Source organism: Chiloscyllium plagiosum, unplaced genomic scaffold, assembly GCF_037043375.1.
Source record: "Chiloscyllium plagiosum isolate Xiang-an unplaced genomic scaffold, Cpla_swu_hap1 HiC_scaffold_16, whole genome shotgun sequence".
NCBI classification, from domain to species: Eukaryota; Metazoa; Chordata; class Chondrichthyes; order Orectolobiformes; family Hemiscylliidae; genus Chiloscyllium; species Chiloscyllium plagiosum.
Window position 1 is genome coordinate 37,321,873 of NW_028270154.1, and position 17,882 is coordinate 37,339,754.

General features: G+C 40.1%; 1 protein-coding gene across 1 annotated transcript in view; it reads left to right on the top strand.

The window, feature by feature from the left end:
* slc25a48 (solute carrier family 25 member 48) overlaps positions 1-14,537 on the top strand; it is a 39,358-nt gene extending 24,821 nt beyond the window's left edge. Inside the window, 2 exon segments of the mRNA XM_087995290.1 lie at positions 7,333-7,466; positions 10,753-14,537. Coding sequence (XP_087851416.1) covers positions 7,333-7,466; positions 10,753-10,857 — 239 coding nt within the window. The 3' untranslated portion in view covers positions 10,858-14,537.
* The last annotated feature ends 3,345 nt before the right edge of the window (positions 14,538-17,882 follow it).

Genomic DNA, 17,882 nt, shown 5'->3' on the forward strand with positions numbered 1-17,882 from the left:
GGGAAAGAATACAACCCCTCAAAGGTCAGTGTGTGGAACTCCAGGAGATGGAGACATACTAAATTAGTATTCTGCATCGGTGTTTACTCTGGATAAGGACGTGGAAAATATAGAATGAGGGGAAATAGATTGTGAAATCTTGAAAAAATGTCTGTATTACAGAGGGGGAGGTGCTGGATGTCTTAAAATGCATAACTGTGGATAAAACCCCAGGACCTGATCAGTTGTACTCTAGCACTCTGTGGGAAGTTGAGGAAGTGATTGCGAGACGCCTTGCTGAGATTGGATTATCGATAGTCACAGATGAGGCGCTGGAAGACTGGAGTTTGGCTAATGTGGTGCCACTATTTAAGAAAGGTAGTAAGGAAAAGCTAGGGAACGATTGGTCAGTGAGCATGACATTGGTGGTGGGCAAGTTGTTGGAGCGAATCCTGAGGGACAGAATTTACATGGAGTTACATTAGGCAAGGACTGATTAGCAATAGTCATGATGGCTTTGTGTGTGGGAAATCATGTCTCACAAACTTGATTGAGTTTTTTGAAGAAATATCAAAGAGGATTGATGAGGGCAGAGCAGTGGATGTAATCTATATAGATTTTAGTAAGGTGTTTGAAAAGGTTCCTTATGGTAGACTGGTTCGCAAGATTAGATCACATAGGATATAGCGAGAACTTGCAATTTGGATACAGCATTAGCTCGTAGGTAGATGACAGAGGGGGTGGTGGAAGGTTGCTTTTCAGGTTGAAGGCCTGTGACAGTGGTGTACCACAAGGATCCCCGCTGAGTCTACTGCTTTTCATTATTTATAAATGATTTGGATGCGAACATAGGAAAATATAGTTAGTAAGTTGGCAGGTGACATCAAAATTGGAGGTGTAGTGGACAGTGTACCTCAGAGTACAGTGGGATTTTGATTAGATTGACCAATGGGCTGAAGAGTGGCAGGTGGAGTTTAAATTAGATAAATGTGAGGTGCTGCATTTTGAAAAGGCAAATTATTGCAAGACTTAAACACTTAATGGGAAAGTCCTGGGGTGTGTTGCTGAACAAAGAGATCTTAAGAGTGCAGGTTCATAGCTCCTTGAAAGTGGAATCGCAGGTAGATAAGATAGTGAAGAAGGCTTTTGGTATGCTTTCCATTATTGGAGAGAGTATGGGGTATAGCAGTTGAGAGGTCATGTTGCAGCTGTACAGAACTTTGGTTAGGCCACTGTTGGAATACTGTGTGCAATTCTGGTCTCCCTGCAATAGGAAGGATGTTGTGAAACTTGAAAGGGTTTGGAAAAGATTTACAAGAGTGTTGCTAAGGCTGGAGGGTTTGAGCTATAGGGAGAGGCTGAAGAGGTTGGGGCTATTTTCCCTGGAGCGTCGGAGGTTGAGGGCTGAGAGGTTTGTAAAATCATGAAGGGCATGGATAGGATAAATTAACAAGGTCTTTTCCCTGGGTTGGGGAGTCATAGGTTTAGGGTGAGAGGGGAAAAATTTAAGGGGCAACACAGAGGGTGGTACATGTATGGAATGAGCTGCCAGAGGAAGTGGCTGTGGGTTTAGATGGATATGGGCCAAGTGCAGGCAGGTGGGACTAGATTAGGTTATGATATCTAGTCAGCATGGACGAGTTGGACCAAAGAGTCTGTTTCTGTGCTGTACATCCCTGTGACTCTATCTCACTGAATGGCAGACCAGACTCAATGGGCTTAATGGCCTACTTTTGCGTTGTGTCTGATGGTCTAAAAGTGTAGCCTTCTTGACTTCTAAAACAGGCTGCTCTACTTGCCAGATTTTAGAGGCGCTTCTCAATTTCCCCCATCTGAAGGCAATTGGGGTCATGGATGGTCTATCAGCTGTGCTGAAAAACATTCCCCTTCTCTACCTCCAAGACCCTAATCCCCCTTTCCTGTGACCCTATCACATGATTCCACTTGCACCAGCTGCCAAAAGGTCACTTTCTTGCTGCTTTTGGTCTTCAGTGCTGCTGTGCAGCCAACAGTCTGATGCTTCCAAGTAGCTCTGTTCCTCACAGTGACTCCAGCAGCATCAAGTTGGGTGGAACATCACTGTCCCAGGAAGTGATTGACCAAGAAGTTTAAGAGGTGATTACTTAAGGTGTTAGATTTGGTTCTTGATTCAACATGCTTTCTCACTGGTGGCGTTGGAAGAAGTCGTGTTGCTCCCCACACTTTAACCAAAACGGGAAAATCCTGGCGTATGATAGACGGATGTCATTGATTGAACAGTTCAAGATGTTTGAACCTTGGACACTGCTTTGAGAATGTCCTGTTGCAGTATCCTGGAGATGTGATGATTAGCCTCCAGCAATCACACGAATTATCCTTTAGTACTCAGCATAACTCCATCCAAAGGAGAGTTTTCCCCCAATTTCCATTGATTTGACTTTTTCTCATGCATTTTATCTCGAAGTACGTCAATTAGCTCCTTGACACCAAAGGAACTCATTCATGCCTGATCTGGATATCAGCTTGTATTATCCACATTCAGACCAAAGATGTTATGAATTCTGGAGGCAGCTTCAGTGGAATCCGAATGAATCACTGACTGAACAATTTGTTGATGACAAAGCGCATTTGCTAACAGTATTGCTAATAGCTTCCATCACTTTACAAATGTTTGGAGTATACCGGGGCAGTGGTTAACTGGATTGGATTTCCTTTTCGAGAGGATACAACACAGCAGTTTTCCATTATGATAGATTAGATTAGGTTACATTACATTACAGTGTGGGAACAGGCCCTTCGGCCCAACAAGTCCACACCGACCCGCCGAAGCGCAACCCACCCATACCCCTACATTTACCCCTTACCTAACACTAGGGGCAATTTAGCATGGCCAATTCACCTAACCTGCACATCTTTGAACTGTGGGAGGAAACCGGAGCACCCGGAGGAAACCCACGCAGACATGGGAAGAATGTGCAAACTCCACACAGTCAGTCGCCTGAGGCGGGAATTGAACCCAGGTCTCTGGCGCTGTGAGACAGCAGTGCTAACCACTGTGCCACTGTGCTGCCCATTGATTACACGTCAATGTTTGTTCCATGAGGAATAAATTGGTTCAAGGTACAGTTAGTTCTGGAGTTACAAGATTTAAGCACTAAAAGCCATCAACTTAAAGCATGCTTCTCTTGTCCTCACATCTGTCAATAAGAACGATCGAGTACGATGGTTCAGTGGTTAGTACTTCTGCCTCACAGCACCAGGGACCTGGGTTTGATTCCACCCTTGGGCGACTGTCTGTGTGGGGTTTGCACATCCCCTTGTGTCTGCATGGGTTTCCTCCGGGTGCTGTGGTTATGGGGATAGGGTAAGGTCATGGGTCTGGGTGGGATACTCTTCGGAGAGTTGCTGTGGACTTGGTGGGCCGAAAGGCCTGTTTTCACACTGTTGAGATTCTATATTGGAAGATGCTAATTATCTGATTGTAGACAGGAATACTGTCAGTGTAAAGCAAAGAGAGGGACACATGTTCTTAATTGTGTGATCAGGAGAGTTTTCACAGCTGTATGCTTTCAGTACAATGAGAATAGAGGCATTACTAGATCTGATACTTGGAAATGAACAGGGAAAAAGTCAATAAAGTGTCAGTGAAGGAACATTTAGGGAGTTAATGATTATTGTATTCCAAGATTTAGGTTGGATTTGGAAAAGACAATAATCTAAGATTAATCAATAATCTACAATTAACTGGGGACAAGCCAACTTCATTGGATAAGAATTAACTTGACTAAGATAAATTAGATTCAAAGATTAAAAGGCAAAGCAGTAACAGAACAATGGACTGCCCTTATAGAGGATATTATTTGGGCGTTGTCAATGTATTTTCCACAAAATGAAAAGTTAGTCAAAAAAATGCACAGCATATTGGATGTCAAAAGAGAGACTAAAGTGAAGAAAATGCCTGCTTCTGACAGCTGTCAGGTGGTCAGTACACTGAGAACCAAACTGAATACAGAAGATTTTGAAGGAAATTGAAAATGTTAAAAAAGAGAAAAAGAAAATGAGATTAAAAATAGATTTGAATTGACATAAAGTGAATTCCAAACCCTTCATTGCCAATTGAAGAGTAGAAAGCTGGTAAAGGGAGGAGTGGAACCAATTAAGAAGCAGGAAAGGAATTTACACATGGAGCCAGGGTCCATGATGCTACATAGGTCATGGTGAAAGAGGAGGCAGTTCAAAATTGATGAGGGGCAGGTATTGGATAGGCTGCCCGCACTTTACTGAGGAACTAGGGCTGAATGAAATCCATTTAAAAAAAAAGTGAAGGAGTGAAAATGGAAGTTGCATTTCTTACTTTCCATTACTTATTTCATTGCTTACTTAATTTTTCATTTCTAACTAGCCTTAAATTCAGGGGTATAATCAGTAGACTGAGCACTGTCTAAGGCAGAAGTGAGGACTGCAGATGCTAGAAATCAGAGTCTAGATTAGAGTGGTGCTGGAAAAGCACAGCAGGTCAGGCAGCATCCGAGGAGCAGGAAAATCGAAGTTAAGCCCTTCATCAGGAATCCCGTCGATTCTCCTGCTTCTCGGATGCTGCCTGACCTGCTGTGCTTTTCCAGCACCACACTCGCCTCTGATCTCCAGCTTTGGCAGTCCTCACTTTCTACTGTCTAAGATATACCCTTATTCAAAAAGGATATAGAGAGTATAATTAGGACTTGCATGTATAGGTGAATAAAACATTGCATGTGGCAGGAGAGGTTGAGAGAATGCTAAATAGAGCATACAGTATCCTAGGCACTATAAGAATACAAAAATGGGGAGGTTTAAGATAATCTCATATAAAACATAGGTTTGGCTGCGTTTGGACTTGTTCTGGGTACAACATTTCGGGAATGATGTGAAGACACCAGCATGTAGAAAACATATGCAAAATTATTTCCAGGAATTAGGAATTCCAGTTCTTGAAGAACAAGACTGTTGACACGTGGTAAGACTTTAATAAAAAGTGAACAGCTGTTTGAACTACCTGAAATAGTCATCATGATACATACAGTTTAAGTTTGTCTGGTAACTGGTACCTATGATAAGAGTAAACAGTTAGTGCCATTTGCCCAAACTAGATGGCTTTCTGGAATATAAGGGATGATGTAAGTGATAGGGACTGTGTTTTGATCAATGTTTTTTTTCTGAATCTCATCAAACTGGCTATATCTTAAGTGAAATGACGACAAATAAACATCAAATAGTAATCCTCATCTGCAAACTCGGCATAACAGCTGTTTCTCATTTCTCACAAGATAACCAAGAAATAATCGCATGAATAATTTCAGCAATTTATTACAACTACCTACAAAGATATTAATAATAAGATCACTTTAACTGAAACATGGGGAAGAGATTAAATTAAGTTTGAAAGTTTGCTTTGCACTCTGCTCTTCAGGTAAATGTAGAGTCATATGGAATGTAAATTAGATTACCGATCAAAAGTCTTCTGCTTCCCACCTTGCTTGTTGGGTTAAAATGATCCTTTCTGGCTGCCGTCTTTGATCATGTAACCTTTTTTCTGCTCTAAGTTACCACGTCAAAGCGCTGCCTGAGGTTTACATGTCTGGGCTGCTGATGGTTGTTCCAAATCACAATGAATCTCTTGGAATAAAGGAGGAACTTCTCTTAGGTTTGAATAATCACATTAATATAAATCTCTCAAATAGATTCTTTCATTTAGTGGCATCACATTAAATTAACTGAAGATAATATAAAGCAAAGAACTGCAGATGCTGGAGATCTGAAGCAAAAATAGGAATGGCTGGTGAAACTCAGCAGATCTAGCATTATCTATGGGAAGAAAGCAAAATTAACGTTTTGAGTCCGATGACACTTCAGAACCAATAGCAGCTAGGAAAATTTGGTATTTAGGTTAAAGATGAAGCTGGAGAGTGGTGGGGGGGAAGGGGACTGATGAATGGATAGATGGAAATGGAGCCAAGAGAGAGGGAGATGAAAGGTGTAGGTAAACAAGGAGATTGTGGATAGCAGGACAGAAGAAAAGTTGAATAAGTGATCATCGAAGCTAGGAGTAAGAGAGAATGGGTGAGGTGCAATGAAAGCAAACCATATACAGAGCAACCTTGACTATCTGGCATTTGATTAATGGAACTTCAGATGATCCGAACAAGATTGCAAGGTCCTAATGCATGGCTAACTATGTTATCTGGAATTCGATTATCTGGAGTTTGATTAATCAAATGAAATACTCCCAGCCCATGTCCTTCGGATAATCGAGGTTCCTCTGATACGTTATACATTCTACTTGTCTGTTTTAGACATTCCTGATGAAGGGCTTATGCCCGAAACACTGACTTTCCTGCTCCTCGGATACTACCTGACCTACTGTGCTTTTGCAGCGCCACACTTTTCGACTCTGTCATAGATGCTGTTGTGCGTGTTTTGACAATATTCACAAGAACACTACCGATATAACCTAAGAATTGTGCATCAGGAATATTAGGCTTCTGCTCTTTGCGTAGGCTTAAAAGAAATAAAGAACATTCCACACCGGTGATATAACATTAAAGAGTACAGGCAATGCCTTTCTGATATTGTACCAGTGTATACTATAGTTGTGTATACCAACTAAAATGTTAAAATTTCATCTTGTACTATGTTATGAAAAATATTTCAAAATGAAGCAGGGTATTCCTGATTGCCGCTTAAAACTAATCTCGGTGAAATGTCTGGCCCATAATGCAGTGGAGCACTCTCGGTGCTGAAAAAAGTAGGAAACACAGTGTTGTAAGTGGCAAATAGTGATTGAACTCTGGTAAGAAAAGATCCAAGGAAGAATCACCTCATTTTCTTTTACTTCTCACCCCTTTCATTCATTGTCGTTGTATTAATGTACATGTTATTCTTTGTGTTTATGATTTGTTATTCCTTGTGTTTATGATTTTGCTTTTCAGACTTGCCTTTGCTAAACATTTGGTTCTCATTCTGTGGCTTACTGACTCAAAAGCCATGCTTTGATCCACAAAATTCACTGTAGGTTATTTCTGTTGATCTCGTTTTCCTAGTAGCCAGAGCAACAGTGAAAGAAGTCATTCAGTTGGTGCTCAAGGTATTATATTGTAATAGCACGAGAGACGCCCGAGCAAAGAGAAAGAGTAGAAATATGATACATATGTAGTTAATTTTGTTGCCTCTCTTACAAAGCTACAACTCTTGAGACCATCCTGCTATATCATCTGTACAGGATCACCAGTTGGCAATGGGACTGTGTGCAGTTATTCCATGGAATTCATTGCTACTTCTGTGATAGTTTTCAATAAACAGTTTCTTAGTTCTGAATGTTGACTTTAAATCTGTTTATAGGAACAATTTCATGGGGTACTGCGACTCCCATGGATGTTGTCAAAAGTCGCCTTCAAGCGGATGGAGTCAGTGAGACGAAGTATAAGGGGATAGTGCACTGTATTCAACAGAGCTACCGAAAGGAAGGACTGAATGTAAGTGAATTGCCAATGGAAACACAAAAAACAAAATAAATTAGATTGAAACAGATTTTGGATAAGTTACACTTTCACATAATCATAAGCATTGAATAAACAAGGAGTCAAAATAATTATTGAGAGGTCAGAGTTCAGGTACAGCATAAACTGGGTAAAGTTGCATAGACACTTTGCAATTAAGGATTTCCATATCAAGGATAGCAAGGCTTGAATACAGTGAAAATCTCCTTGTGACAAAATTAGGCTCTTCATGCTGGTGCTATGAAACCATTGCAGTAAGAAATAGTGGGAACACTCCTGATCATTTATGGTGAGATCTGTATCAGTTGCTATGTTTTGAGGATGATTGCACAGGTGTTCCATGAAAGTGCCAGAAGTATTCAGTGTTGGTCAATCATAATGCCAGTTTGGCATTGATTTGACACCTGACTTGTCATTTTGGATCTCGCCACTCAAATTAATCCCCAAGCTTAAAAACATAGAGCAGAACATGTATTCAGCTACATGTCAGCCTTGTCCCATCCACTAGAACTATCTAAAGGCAGCACTATTCAATCTGCGTGTGGGGTGAATTTTGACGACGTACTGTTTTGGATTTGTTGGAAGTACTATGTTAGAAGAGCTGAGAGGTGATGTTTTAGTTATAAGGCAGTGCTGTTGGATGTTTGGAAGGAAATTATACCTTTTGAAATGCCTCTGAATTCACCACTTGCTCCCAATGTACAGTCACAGTTCACCTTGAGAGAAAAGAAGGCATTGAAAGTGCTCAACAGAAGTGTTTTATCCACCTGTATCTTCAGGAGCACTTTTCCAATCTGGACCACAGCAAAGATAATTGAATTTGGCAGCTGTGCTTGGCAAGTGGTCAATCAACAGTACCAGTGTCTGTCAACATCACCATCTTCCTGAATTTTTAATGCCTTTAGCTTATTCCAGGCTAATTTAGGTGACATAGCCAACCAATTACAAATTCTTATCTGCAGCTATGTTTGGAACAGTGTCAAGGTTCTGTATGTCAGGAGAGAGGGTTTTGTTTATTTATTCATTTGTATTAATTCATTCTATGAATCAGCTCCTTAGGGAATTCAGGAGAAACTTCTTTACCCAGAGAAAAAGTGAGAATATGAAACTTGCTGCCACTGTGATTGGGTGAGCGGCATAGATGCATTTAAGAACAAACAAATTAAACACACGAAGGAGTGAGGAACAAGCTATGCTGATGGAATGAACTGACATGAGTAGAGGCTTGTGTGGACTATAAATGCCAGCATTGAACAATTGAGCTCATTTTTACAGACTCTATGTTAATCTCTATGTCACTGAATGTCTTCCCCTTAACAGAGAAGTAGGAGGAATGGAGATGTCCTTCATCAGGATAGTGGGCTTTCCAATGGTGCATGGATCTTTAGCTACACATACATGGTCCTGTGGGAGGTGCACCTCAAAGGGAAGATGTCTTATAACGGCAAAGAGTACCTGGGGCAGTAGATGCGTGATCATGCCCAAGATATCATCTTCATTAATGTCTGTTATCCTGCTAGCTGTTATAGTTCTTTAATACTGCTCTTGTTTGCAGTTCCAGCTGGCATGAGCCACTCATCCAACCAGAGGATGGTTGTTTGGTGATGGCGGTTGTGTTGTGTATGAGAGTGTGGTGCTGGAAAAGCATTGGTCAGGCAGCGTCTAAGGAGCAGGAGAATCAACGGTTCGGGCATAAGCCCTTCCTCAGGATTGGCATCCAATTTTCTGCATCAAATATTACAAATTTACCATTCTAGACTGCAGTTAAGAGTCCATCACATTAGTTTTGGTTCAGTTTGATTTGATTGATTGTTGTCATATGTCCCTAAGTACATTGAAAAGTTTTGTTTTCAAATAGATCATAGGGTATTTAGACAGAGTGAGGCATACAAGGTCACAGCCGCATAGGAAGTGCACAAAAGCAAGTTGAAATTAGAGAGGTCCATTCAGTAGTCTAAACCAGCCGGAAAGAAGCTGTTCTTGAACTTATATTTAAGCTTCTATCTCGTCTACTTGACGGAAGAAGTTGGAAGAGAGTGTAGTCAGAGTGGGAGGATCTTTGATGATGTTGACTGCCTTTCTGCAGCAATGAGAAGTATACAAGAACTCCATGGATGATGGTCTGGGCTGTGTTCACAATTTTCTGTAGTTTCTTATGGTCCTGGGCACAGCAGTTGCCATGCCAAGGCGTGATGCTCCCAGATTGAATGCTTTATATCGTACATCTGTAAAAGTTGATGAGGGTCCTTACGAACATGCCGAATTTCCTTAGCATCCTGACGAAGAAGAGGCATTGCTGTGCCTTCTCATTTGTCACATGTACGTAGGAGGGCCAGGATAGATTGTTGGTTATCATCACTCCCAGGAACTTGAAGCTCTCGACCTTGTCCATAGGAAGTCTGTTGTTTTATCTTCACTGATTGCAGTCTATGGGTCAGGAAGCCAGTTAAAGAGGGCGGAGCGAAGACCCTTCATCTCGGTTATTGGAGATTAGTTTGGTTGTGATAATAGTGTTAAAGGCAGAGATGTAGTCAATAAATAGAAGCTTGAAATAGGTATCCTTGTTCCAGAAATGAGTTAGGGAATGGGTTAGGGAAATGGCATCTGTTATGGACCTGTGGCATTGCTGGGGAAATTACAGGAGACCAAGGCAGGCTGGGAGGCTGAAATTATTATGTAGGCCAGACCAGGTGAGCAGAGTAGATATTCTTCCTTAAAGGGCCTTAGTGAAGTTCATGGGTTTTGATGGTAGTGGATTCACGGTCACCACAATTTTGTTGTCAATTTTATTAATTGCCCTCATGTTCCACCAGCTGCCATGGTAGGATTTTAATATCTCCATAGCAAAAGACTGGGTGTATAGATTGCCAATCCAGTGACATTACCATGGCACCGCTGTCTTCTCAACTTGTGTGGCTTAGAAATGTGACTGCAGCCCCTGTGGGATAAGTTTCCAATTGCTGAGGAATTAGTCTGAGGCAATGCTATTTGTTTGCCACGCACATGCCTCACGCAGAGAGTTTCCACAGGAAGGGCCACCTCTCATTGTCACTTTCTATGTTTGAATGTATAGCAGGCTATTTGCTAGTGCTGACAGTTGGGGATATCATACACACTCCTACAGTACTACAAGATTCTTTGATTCTGCCTTACAAGTGGGAAAGAACTGAGTGCATTATACAAAATAACTGAAGAAATAAGAATATATGTACCTAGCAATTATTGTGTGGGAGATATTAAAAATGTTTGTTTTGTTTACTAGGTATTTTTTAGAGGAGCAACTGTGAATGCTATCCGTGGATTTCCTATGAGTGCAGCCATGTTTTTGGGATATGAGCTTGCACTGAAAGTATTGCGAGGTCAATGAGCAGAAAAATAACATTTGACTTCTGATGTTTATCAAACTTGGCCAGTTACATAGATCTATGCTGAGATCAACAGTAGATCAGATTTATAAAAAAAGTGACTAGTCTTCCTTGAGTTCTTGATTTTAAACTGCCAAAACTCATTGTCAGAAACAACATCAAGCACTACAGAGCCAACTGGGAATGATGGTGTGCTTCAAATGTGATGTGCAGTGTTTCCTGGGGAAAAGAGAATGACTGGATTAAAGAAAATCAGCAAACATTGAGAAGCAATCCTCAGGAAGGACCATTACACTTGAAACATGGACTGATTAACTGTCGGACAAAGGTTGCCAGACCTGCTGAGTACTTTTGCTTTTTACTGTTTCTGTTTTTAAATTTTGAGTAGGAGGGAGGGGAGGGAGTTAATTTGCCAAAGTATTAGGACATGATGATCATAGAGAATTTATCAGAGTGAAGTTGCCAACTGGAGTTGCCAGTATTTTTGGAGGTTTCACAGCATGTTTCCAATTGATTGTCCTCCCCCACCCAACTGCCATTTTATAACTAATTTAAAAATTATTAAAAATGAGGAAAAAAGAATTTTAACACTTTTTTTGAAATAGTTGCTACAAGCTGTATCCTGACAATTTATCTTTAATTTCTGGAGGTTCCAGAATGATCCTGGCTATTAGGCTATCTTATGTCCAAGTGTTTTTGATAGATTCAATATACTGAGTTGTTATAATTGCATTACTGCTCTCAGTTTGATTTATATCAGTAAATCACTGTCAGAGATGAACCCATAATGGGGAAAAAGAAAATGCAACAGGTTTATTCTTCAGTATTCATATACTTGAAAAGCTTTTTTGGACTTAATTTGTTGAGCATTTCTGATGATCAATTGCATAATTAAGTAAGAAGAATAGGTTAAATGCTTTAACATTATAAGATGGACATGATTGCTGCTATTTTTCGTGATGAGTGAAGTATGAACTGTTAGCTAGGATCATTTGGGAGACTGCAAGTATTTGGGCTATGCACAAATATCAGATACAAAAATAATGATGTTAATGGCAAAAAGAGTTAATGCGGGCTTCGTGTGACAACATACAACTGTATGACAGGTAGAGAGAAAGAGCAGGGATTTGGGGAAGGGTAAATTGAAATGTAGCAGGGCTGAAGCTGACTAATTGAACTTTGTTAGACTGAGAATGCAATTAATATGTTTTGTATCAAGCAGGAGGTCTCCGGTCTGTAAAACTAAAAAGATATAGTATAACATAGGTTGTGAATCAGATGTTGATGTGTTTGCACATGAAAGGGCTAACATATAAAGTGTGCATGAAGGACAGTGGCTGAAAACAGCGTGTGCAAGAGAGGGTGAAGCAATGAAATAAAGAAATATAAACAGAGTGAAGTGAAAAAGGTGAAGGGAAAAAAAGAGAATGAGAAAGGTGGGAGAAATAAAGAAACAGAGTTGAAAGGAGATTCTGGACAGAGTAGAAAAGGCACATAAACAGACACACAGGTTTTTTTCTGATCAATTTCTCCTTCAAGTCCAGATTATTTTTCATTACCCTTATGAGCTAATTTTTGCAATTGCATCAATTTATGAAAGAGAACAAGGAGGGGAAATAATAAATGGGTGAGAACTTGCAAGATGGATGAATGCACAGACGAGAAAGTCAGACCAAAGGTATTCTTGGTGTCAGGTATCAAAAGCAGTTTGCATTTATATTCTGCCTGAAAAACATTACATTCAGAAAGCTTGCATCATGTGTAGAGAGAATTAAGTTCATAGTTGGCATTCTGTACAAGAATAAGTGGTTAACAGGGTTAGCTCACTACTTTACCCAGAGATACAACTCGTACCAACTCCATAAGTAAAATACCCACCTACCTTCTGGTGTGAAAGAGGAATATGACTCAAAGACAAAAGCCTTTGACTCATCATTGGCATTAGGATGATGGACATAGTGAATTGGGCTTATGTCAATTTGCAATAGGATATAAGTTTCAATATTAATGAGGAATAAAGCAAAATAACCAAAGAGGATTCCCATGGAGACATAAAGCGTGGATGGAGGTCACTGAGCCCATTATTAGTTATTTCAAAGAGCTAACCAATTAGTCCCATTATTGTGTTCTTTCCCCACATTATGAAAATTATTCCTTAATATTTTCAGGTATTGTACATACCTTGACTCTATTTGCTGATGTATGCTTATTAACTGAGAAGCTTTCATAAAGGATTAAAGAAACTGAGATTTGTTCCATGAGCTGGAATACTATGCCTCTCAGTTGTTTTTTTCAGTTGTGGGGCAGAGGAAGTGGGGGCCCATATAGCCAAACGCTGCTTGGTCCATCACTTTCCCACAAACCCCTGAACAATCCCCAAAATCTGCAGCCCACCTGCCATATTTAAACAAAGAATTAAAGGTCCATTGAACTTGTTACCAAGTCAGTTGGCTGGGATACTGTATAACAACTGAAAACCAGATGGCTCACTGGACCCAAACTGTTACCACTTCATGGATCCTGCCAGAACTGCTGAGTTTTTCCAGCAATTTCTGTTTTTGTTTGTGGCTGGGATACTGTGTTGTCCAGGTCATCAAATGTTTGGTGTGTGAATAAGTATACAGGAGGGGGCAGTTGATATTTTTGAGGTCAAGATGAATAAAAGTGAAACAGAATGTAGGATGGTGGGACAAAACTCTCAGGGGCGTTCTTTGCTCACGTGGGGAATTCCCAATGACGTTACCCTCCCGCTCCCCTACTTTGTTCCTCACCATCTACTTTCCAAAACCTGGGCTCCCACCACCCTTGTCTCTCTCCTTCTTGGGCTCTTGGATCCCTCCTGATCCCTCTTGAACTCCTGCTCTCCACCTTGTTTGATCTGCCCGAAGGTTGTCATGGTTACAGGATGGGCTTCTTTCAGATGTGTCAGTCATTGGCTAACTTTCCTTCTGTGAGCTGTAGTGTACTGTAATATTGTCATCCTTCTTTATCCATTAAAATCTTCTGTCACCTTGGAGTGCCAGTCTTTTTGTATGTATTATAATACAATCTGATTCACTGGCAGATAAGAATTGAAAGACTTGATCTAGGTGCCAACAGACTCAGTGCTAAGATGCTAAACATGATGAACTGTATTTTGCTGGGTGTACTTTTAATGGGTGATTCTGTGAGCACAATTCTATCCTATAACAAAACAAGATACTTTCTGTTTCCTGTAAATACGTGCTGGTGAATTATCATAATTGAATACTGCTTAAAAAAATGGTTGGTTGCAGAGATTAAATTGGGGAAGTCAGAAGGGTGTTTTTTTTTTCACCTGACCTGTTGATGCTTATGATAAGCTATTTTGTCCTTTATCCTCTGTAGGTTAGTGATTTCTAATGACACTATGATCACATTTACTTGTGTGTTGTATTTCAGCTGACGATATGTTAAAGCAAGATAATATTATTTATATTCTGCACTGTGAAATATGTCTAATTATAGAGTGTGAGTCAAACAAATCTTCAAGTCTCAAGTGGAATTGTTATTCAATGTAAAATGAAATTGATAAGAGTTTTGTAAATCTCTAATCTTTATTTGGATATGCTGTTGGCAAGCGTTTCCTTGTTACTAATTTACTGTGAGACATGTCTTCCATTATCTTTTATCAAATGATAAAATGGATCTATTTCAAAATGTATTACCTTATTTCCTTGTAAGTTAGATACCATGTATCTGTCCTCTATATCACTGATGTGAGTACTGTTTATGACAGGCCAGAAGTGGCTTTTTCTGTCTAGAAAGTAATTACTTTGCTGTTTGTACATTTTATCCTATTTGCGATTTTGGAGAACATTGGACAACGCATTCAGAAACAACGGGTACCCGATAAGCGCAGTCCGCCGATTCCTACACACAGACCTTAACAAGAAGACACAACATGCCCAGAAACTCTAGCCACCCTGCCATACATTAAAGTCACCTTGGAGATGATGATCAGACTACTCTGGCCCCTAGGCATCATGGTAGCCAACAAACCTACCACCACACAAACAGCTCCTGATGAATTTAAAGGACCCTGGACCAACAACGAGCAGTGTGCATGTCATATTCAAAAATACCCTACAAGGACTGCAACAAATATTACATTGGACGGAGGGGCAGGAAACTAGCCACCAGGATACATGAGCACCAACTAGATATCAAAAGACATGACCAACTATCACTAGTATCCATATACACAAAGAGGGACACCAGTTCAACTGGGTCATTGCATCCTGGGGTTGCCTAAACAAAGACACACACAGGAATTCCTGGAGGCCTGGTGTTCAAACCAGAACGCCAGTAAGAAACATATTGACTTGGACTCCATTTACTAACCTCTCCGATAAAGATCCGGAAGTGAAATCACCCACCACAATAGAACAAGAGAGGTAAATAGCAATTAGGTCAGAACACCAGTGCTTCATCGGAGGCTCACTGATGATGTTACCTAGCGTGGTGATGAAACGTGCTGGGTCCTCTACTTTTAGTCATTTACATAAATGATTTCTATGTGAGCATAAGAGGTATAGTTAGTAAGTTTGTACATGATACCAAAATTAGAGGTGTAGTGGACAGCGAAGAAGATTACCTCAGATTACAACAGGATCTTGATCAGATGGGCCAATGGGCTGAGGAGTGGCAGATAAAGTTTAATTTAGATAAATGCAAGGTGCTGCATTTTGGGAAAACAAATCTTAGCAGGACTTATACACTTAATGGTAAGGTCCGAGGGAGTGTTGCTGAACAAAGAGACCTCGGAATGCAGGTTCATAGCTCCTTGAAAGTGGAGTCGCAGGTAGATAGGATAGTGAAGAAGGTGTTTGGTATGCTTTCCTTTATTGGTCAGAGTATTGAGTACAGGAGTTGGGAGGTCATGTTGCGGCTGTACAGGACATTGGTTAGGCCACTTTTGGAATATTGCATGCAATTCTGGTCTCCTTCCTATCGGAAGGATGTTGTGAAACTTGAAATAGTTCAGAAAAGATTTACAAGGATTTTGTCAGGGTTGGAGGATTTGAGCTTTAGGGAGAGATTTAATAGGCTGGGGCTGTTTTCCCTGAAACGTCAGAGGCTGAGGGGTGACCTTATAGGGGTTTATAAAATTATGAGGGGCATGGATAGGATAAATAGACAAAGTCATTTCCCTGGGGTGGGGGAGTCCAGAACTAGAGGGCATAAATTTAGGGTGAAAAAGGAAAGCTATAAAAGAGACCTAAGAGGCAACTTTTTCATGCAGAGGGTGGTTTATGTATGGAATGAGTTGCCAGAGGAAGTGATGGAGGCTAGTACAATTGCAACATTTAAAAGGCATGTGGATGGGTATATGAATAGGAAGGGTTTAGAGGGATATGGGCTGGGTGCTGGCAAGTGGGACTAAATTAGGTTAGGATATCTGGTCGGCATGGATGAATTGGACCGAAGGGTCTGTTTCTATGCTGTACATCTCTATGACTCTAAATCTATCAGCTCAGCAAACATTTTATCCTATTTCTTATTGCTGTCTGTAGTCAATGAATAAAATTACACACTGTAGCACAAGTTTAAGGAATAAACATTTGCTCTGCTGTGTCCCTATTCTCATCAGTGTTGTGGCATTAGTCAGAGGCTAACCATATCTGTGGAAGGACAGTTACACCCACAATCATATGTCTTCTATTTTTTTGTAAAATGTTCTCCAAACAAGTTGATATGTTGCTGGCTTGACTGACACTTGGACCTGTCAGAAACAGAAACTTTAGGAAAAAAGGGATGACACTTAAACATCTGTACAGTGTGTACTGAATTTAGAAATATTTTTCAACAATAAAGATCAATTTAGCCAGAAATGCACTGATCCTCATGATAAGTGACAACCAATATCATAAAACTAATTTGAAAATGTTAAATACTGCAAAACATTGTGCAGTACAGAAACTGTACAGAATTATTAAATAGGTCAGATACAGAATCAAAGAAGGGCAAACAAATTACTTTCAAACTTTGCTGTTCTTTTCAAGGAAGAGCTCTACTTATTTTGATGTGTTTTAATCCTGGCTGTTTTTGTAATCCCCAAGGAGTTTTGTAACACTCAGTTTGCTTTATTTATAGCCACGAAGGAGTGACTATTTAGCTTGAGTACTAACATATTGTTGGTTGTTGTGAAAGAACAAGGGAGCTCAGAACTCTGCTTTTCTATGTGGTACAAAGTTAAAAATCACACAACACCAGGTTATAGGCCAACAGGTTTATTTGGAAGCATTAGGTTTCAGAGCACTGCTCCTTCACCAGGTGGTTGTGGAGTATAAGATTGTCGGACGCAGAATTTATAGCAAACGTTTACAGTGGGATGTAACTGAAATTATATATTGAAAAAGACCTGGATTGTTTGTTTAAGTCTGTCATCTTTTAGAATGGGCATGTTGGTTTCAGTTCTTTCAAATGTAAATCCCAGAACTTTTTAAAAGTTACATTCTCAAGTGAACTTTAACCAAAGGTGCTATGTTGGCCCAGAAGGTGCCCTGTGTGAGGTTGTCAGTGCCCCAATGTTCAGACTGATTTTAATCTAAAAGAGGGATTTACGGAATCTTGCATGCATTCATGCAATTTTTGAGTAAAATAAAATGTAATTCAGCAAGTACAAATTCACCCCACAAACCTATGTGTGCATGCGGGTGTTTGTGTGCAGGTGAGTTTTAACTTTGTACACCCCAGTCCAACACCAGCACCTCCAAATCATTTCTACATGGTGACTTCTAAAGAAAGAATGGGAATTCAAAATGTGAGACATATGTGTTCACCAGCGTACATTGTTAGCTAAAGATTAATCATTAATGCTGATTAGTGCGATAATAAGAATAAAAATATAATGTAAAACAGCCTTTGAAATTAAAGCTAGTGAAATATATAAAACAATAAATAATCAGTTTTTTTGGGTAGTAGCATTTCTGGACGATATTTGGATTACTCTGGAAAAGAGCAAAAATATGATGTTAAACAATCACTTTTGACTTATGTTCTTCTG